This window comes from Nicotiana tomentosiformis, chromosome 8 (assembly GCF_000390325.3).
Source record: "Nicotiana tomentosiformis chromosome 8, ASM39032v3, whole genome shotgun sequence".
NCBI lineage: Eukaryota > Viridiplantae > Streptophyta > Magnoliopsida > Solanales > Solanaceae > Nicotiana > Nicotiana tomentosiformis.
In genome coordinates, this window is record NC_090819.1 from 23,487,656 (window position 1) to 23,493,655 (window position 6,000).

The following is a 6,000-nucleotide window of genomic DNA, read 5'->3' on the forward strand; positions in this document are numbered from 1 at the left end:
ACATATTATGCGGCCGCATATGTGTTATGCGATGGGTTAGTGACTGAGTGCTGTGCAACAGATATGCGACTAGTTCCACGGTCACAGAATTATTATGCGGGTCACAGAAAGTGAATCCTTACCGCATTTATTAAGGCCCAGTTTGCATTTTTTTCTGCTTGTGTCTGCGACCACTATGCGGTCCAAAAATCCTTTATGCGGTCGCATTTGTAACCGCAGAACACAGCTGAAGCTCAGCTTGCTTTCCTTCAGTTTCCCCTGCCCTTGCATCCTATTTACTTGTATTTTGGGTCACCTGCATTCTAACACACACGTCAAACTGTTTAACACTTACAAATAAACTTTACCAAAATTTAAAATCTAACCAAAAAAGTGTTACCAACACATGGGTTGCCTCCCAAGAAGCGCTTGATTTAACGTCACGGCATGACGATTTTGCCCCCATTTTGGCTAATCAGTGGTGGGGGTTGATGTAGGACCATCCTTGAGTGAAAATTATTCTACCAAGTGCCTTTCTCCAATGGTTCCGAGGTAATGCTTGACCCTTTGGCCATTTACTTTGAAGGTTCGAGTCCCGTCCTCGGATTCCAATTCAATAGCGCCATAGAAAGATACATTCATAACTTTGAACGGGTCAGGCCATTTGGATTTTAGTTTTCCCGGAAAGAACTTAAGTCTTGAGATAAAGAGTAAGACCAAGTCACCGGATTTGAATTCCCGCTTTAAAGTCTTCTTTTCATGAACAAACTTCATTCTTTATTTATACATGGATGCATTCTCATAGGCATGAAAACGAAATTCTTCCATCTCGTTGAGTTGTGTCATCCTTAGATTAGCAGCTTCACCCCAATCAAGATTTAACTTTTTCAATGCCCACATAGCTTTGTGTTCAAGCTCCACTGGCAAGTGACACGCCTTAACAAAACCCAACCGGTATGGTGAGGTGCCAATGGGAGTCTTAAATGCTGTTCGATATGCCCATAATGCATCATCTAGCTTCTTTGACCAGTCGGTCCTGTTTGCATTAATAATTTTTGCTAGAATGTTTTTGATCTCCCGGTTGAAAATTTCAACTTGACCGCTCGACTGAGGATGATAAGGGGAGGCTACCTTGTGCTCAACTCCATATTTCTCGAGTAACCCGGCAAAAGCTTTGTTGCAAAAGTGAGAGCCACCATCATTAAGGATGGCCCTTGGGGTTCCAAATCGAGTAAATATGTTCTTATTCAAGAAGACGGTTACACTCCTTGCCTAATTATTTGGCAAGGAAATTTCCTCGACCCATTTGGAGACATAATCTACTGCCACCAAGATATATGTCATGCCGTAAGAGCTTACAAAGGGACCCATGAAATCTATCCCCCACACATCAAAGATCTCGACCTCCATCACAAAGTTCATAGGAATTTTATGCCTTCTAGAAATTAACCTTTGTCTTTGACATTGATCACATGCCTTGACCATTTGGTTTGCATCCTGGTAGATCGATGGCCAATAAAATCCACATTCAAGCACTTTAGCTGCAGTACGATTTCTACCATGGTGGCCCCCAACTGGGGAGTCATGACATGCTTTGAGAATTTGAATTACCTCATCCTCCGGAACACAATGCCGAATGATGTTATTGGCGCAAATCCGGAATAAAAAGGGTTCCTCCCAAAAGTATTGCCTACACTCCCGCAAGAACATTTTCGTTTGATAAGCTTCCAATCCGTCGGGGATAAGGCCACTAACCAAAAAGTTAGCGATGTCGGCATACCAAGGAGTGAAGGTGATAGACAATACCAATATGTGTTCATCAAGGAAGGAATCATTAATTTCAAGATCTTTTTTTGGTCTCCCTGCCTCTTCAAGCCTAGACAAGTGATCCGCAACTTGATTCTCTGTTCCTTTCCGATCTTTGACTTTAAAGTCAAACTTTTGTAGCAAAAGAACCCATATAACCAATCTTAGTTTAGCATCCTTCTTCGCCATAAGGTAGCGAAGAGCAGCATGATCGGTGTAGACTCTCACTTTGGAGCCCAAAAAATAGGCCCGGAAATTTTCAAACGCATAGACAATAGCAAGCAGTTCTTGCTCCGTCACAGCGTAATTCATTTGTGCGCCACTGAGTGTCTTGCTTGCATAGTAGATAGGATGAATAATCTTATTATGCCGTTGACCTAGTACCGCTCCAATAGCTACACTACTGGCGTCACACATAAGTTCAAATGGAAGAGACCAATCGGGTGTGACAATAATAGGTGCCGTGGTGAGCCTTGATTTCAATTCCTCAAAAGCTTTGAGGTACTTCTCATCGAAATCAAACTTTTCATCCTTTTCGAGGATCTTGCATATGGGACTTGCAATTTTTGAGAAGTCTTTGATAAATCGCCTATAAAAACCGGCATGCCCTAAAAAGCTCCGAATGCCTTTTACTGAAGTGGGAGGAGGAAACTTGGAAATGATCTTGATCTTTTCCCTATCAACATATATGCCTTGCTTGGAAACTTTGTGGCCCAGAACAATACCCTTGTCCACCATGAAGTGACATTTTTTCCAATTTAGCACAAGGTTTGTTTCCTCACATCTTTTGAGCACTTGTCTAAGGTTTTCAAGGCAATGCTCAAAGGAATCACCAACTATAGAAAAGTCATCCATAAACACCTCTAAGAAATCCTCCACCATGTCCGAGAAGATTTACATCATGCATCGTTGAAAGGTAGCCGGGGCATTGCATAGCTCAAATGGCACCCGGCTAAAGGTAAAGGTCCCATACGGGCATGTGAATGTTGTCTTCTCTTGATCATATAAGGCGATGTTGATTTGGTTGTAGCCGGAATAACCATCCAGGAAGCAATAAAATGACCTTCCCGCTAGCCAATCAAGCATTTGATCAATAAAAGACATAGGGAAATGGTCTTTGCAAGTAGCACTATTGAGCTTCCGGTAGTCCATGCAAACTCTCCACCTGGTCACCGTCCTCCTTTCTTTGGCACATATTGTACCAGACTCACCCAAAGACTATCGGCAATGGGGTAGAAAACCCCGACATCCAATCATTTTATGATTTCTTTCTTCACCACCTCTTTCATAGAAGGGTTTAACCTTCTTTGATGCTCCATGCTAGGTTTTCTCTCTTGCTCCAATTGTAGCTTGTGCTCACAAATTCTGGCGAGAATCCCTTGGATATCCGCTATAGTCCACCCAATGGCCTGTCTGTGCTCCCTCAAGGTATTCAATAAGTGTTCAACCTGTACATCATTCAACAAAGAAGAAACAATTACAGATAGAGTTTCATTAGATCCAAGAAATTTATACCTTAAGTGCGATGGAAGAGGTTTGAGCTCAAGTTGCGGCGGCTTGATAATTGAAGTCTTAGCAGTAGGGGTGGCTCTGTTCTCTAAGTTAAGAGAAATCTTCTTTGGTGCATAAGTGTAGTACCCAAGCCCTTCCAATGCATTCACCGATTCCATGCATCCTTCTATGTCTTCACCATCAAAATTTACCAAAATAGCCACCAATGCCTCACCAAGGCATTCCTCTTCCATCTTCACCTCGACTGCATCCTCTACCTCATCAACAACATCAATGACTGAGATACTTTTGTATGCATGTGGCAATTTCATACCTTTACTCACTTGAAAGGTAACCTCTTCGTTATTATCTCGGAACTTGATCACATTTCGTTCCGAATCTATGAGTGCTCTCACGGTAGCAAGGAATGGTCTCCCCAAGATGATAGGGATTTCTTTATCAACTGCACAATCGAGGACAACAAAGTTGTCAAGGATGAGAAACTTCCCCACTTTCATAAGAACATCATCAACAATTCCCACCTGTCGCTTTATTGAACGGTCGGCCATTTGCAACCTCATACTTGTAGGCCTAGGCATACCTAATCCCGCTTGCTTCTAAATAGCAAGGGGCATTAAGTTGATGCTTGCCCCATTATCACAAAGGGCTCGTGCAAAATTGTGCAATCCAATAGTGCATGGAATGGTGAAGGCTCCCAGGTCCTCTTTCTTTAAGACGGTAGTTGTTGCAATGATGGAACTAACCCGGTGAGTCACATTCACCACTTTATTCTTGGTGGTTCTCTTTTTAGTGATCACGTCCTTCAAGTACTTAGTAAAACCCGGCATCTCTTGAAATTCTTCCACAAATGGAATGTTCACCGATAATTTCTTGAGAATGTCATAGAACTTCTCGAGTTTGCTATCATCGACCTTCGTAGCAAGTCTTTGAGGGAAAGGAGGAGGAGGCCTAGGAATTGGTGCTAGATTTTTTGGTGTCTCTATTACCTTTTCCTTATCCTCTTCATTGTTCACTTCTTGAATTTTCACCTTCTTCGAAAGTCTTTCAACTTCAAAACTTGTGCCTCAACTTCTTGTTCAGAATCTTCCACTTCAACCACTTGTTCATTCTCTCCTTGAAGTAGTTTCCCACTTCGAGTTGTGATTTCCATACAATGGGAAGTCGGACCATTTCCACTACCTTTTGGGTTTCAATTGTGTTACTTGGGAGTGGGCCTTTCAGCTTCGGATTTTGCTCTCTTGAGAGGTCTCTCATTTGCATTTCCAACTTTTGTATGGATGAGGTGTGAGAACCCACAAGTTTGGTCATATTCTTCATTGAAGTGTCGGATCTCTCATGATTTTGCAACATTCTTTCAATCATGCTTTCTAACTTAGAATCACTTGAAGGGCTTTCTTTCCAATGCTGAGAATTAGAATATTGCCCCTTTGGTGGAACAGAGGGGTTTGAACTCCGATTTGAAAAGTTGTTATTGTTGTTACTCCAATTTCTTTGATTGGAATTACCTTGGTCATTTCGCCATTGTTGGTTGCCTTGCCTTTGCGGGCTAGACCTCCATTGGTGTTGTTATCTTGAACCTTGGTAAGATTGTCTTTGATATCCTCCTTGAGGATTGTTGACATAATTTACTTCTTTGTACTCCTCATTCAACATCGGTTGCACATCTTCCACAACATTTACCTTTTTTGTTTGGCTTTCAGTGAACATTTTCGTCAACACGTTGACGTTGGTGGTAAGCTCGACAATTATTTGATCTCTTTCTTGGTTATCTTTAATCATGTTGGTCAAGGAGGGAGTACCATATGTAATTCCACCCGTGGTATCTTCTGAGTGCCAAGCTTGGTTTTGTTCAGCCATCTTATCTTGGATTTGTGTGACCCTTGCAAATGTTTTGTCCACAAAGGAACCATCCGCTGCATTTTTGGCTATTGAATGATTCATAGTATGCAAGCCCATGTAAAACTTCTCCAATAGAATATTATCCGGAAAGCCATGATTCGGCAACCTTACCAAATATAGCTTGAATCTATCCCATGCCTCATGTAGATAGTCTCATAGTAATTGCTTGAATAAGAAGATTTTATCCCGGAGCTCGGACTTCTTGCTTTGTGAAAACCATTTTGCTAGGAAAGCTCGGACAAGTTCGGGCTAAGTGTGGATGGAATTAGGAGGTAGATTTTGGATCCACTGTCTTGCCTCTCCAGTTAGAGAGTACTTGAACACCCTCAACCTTAGGGTATCATCTGAGACATGATTCTTCTTGTGCATCGCACACACACCCAAAACATTTCTGAGATATTGTGTCGGATCATCATCAGTGGAATTTCGGAAGAACCCCTCCGCTTTTAGCATTAGGATTAAACTGTGTTTCACTTTGAAGGTTGCAACATCAACTATTGGAGGGACAATCGCATTTGTATCCTCAATATACTCATCTATATCCGCAAACACATTCTCTTCTCCCGGCTGGCCCATGTTTACCTAATGACACCAAGCAACACAAGAAAAGTATGGTGGAATAGAAGAAGAAGTAAAGTGAAGCACACACTAGTTAGTAATTTCAAAACCGTATTCCCCAGCAACGACGCCAAAATTTGATATGCTCAAATTACACCTAAATAAACGATGTAAGGCAGTCGATGTCAAATACAGTAACCCAACTAGGTTGGGGTCGAATCCCACAGAGAATAGGTGTGAAAAGGT

The 6,000-nt window shown here is 41.9% G+C and overlaps 1 protein-coding gene across 1 annotated transcript; it reads right to left on the reverse strand.

The window, feature by feature from the left end:
* Positions 1 to 3,893: 3,893 nt before the first annotated feature.
* On the reverse strand, positions 3,894 to 5,772 carry LOC138897188 (uncharacterized). The gene is made up of 5 exons (XM_070183148.1): positions 5,577 to 5,772; positions 4,978 to 5,222; positions 4,803 to 4,901; positions 4,477 to 4,701; positions 3,894 to 4,325 (listed from the first exon to the last, which is right to left on the reverse strand). The coding sequence occupies exons 1-5, from the start codon at positions 5,770 to 5,772 to the stop codon at positions 3,894 to 3,896; spliced, it is 1,197 nt and encodes a 398-aa protein (XP_070039249.1).
* Between the last annotated feature and the right edge of the window lie 228 nt (positions 5,773 to 6,000).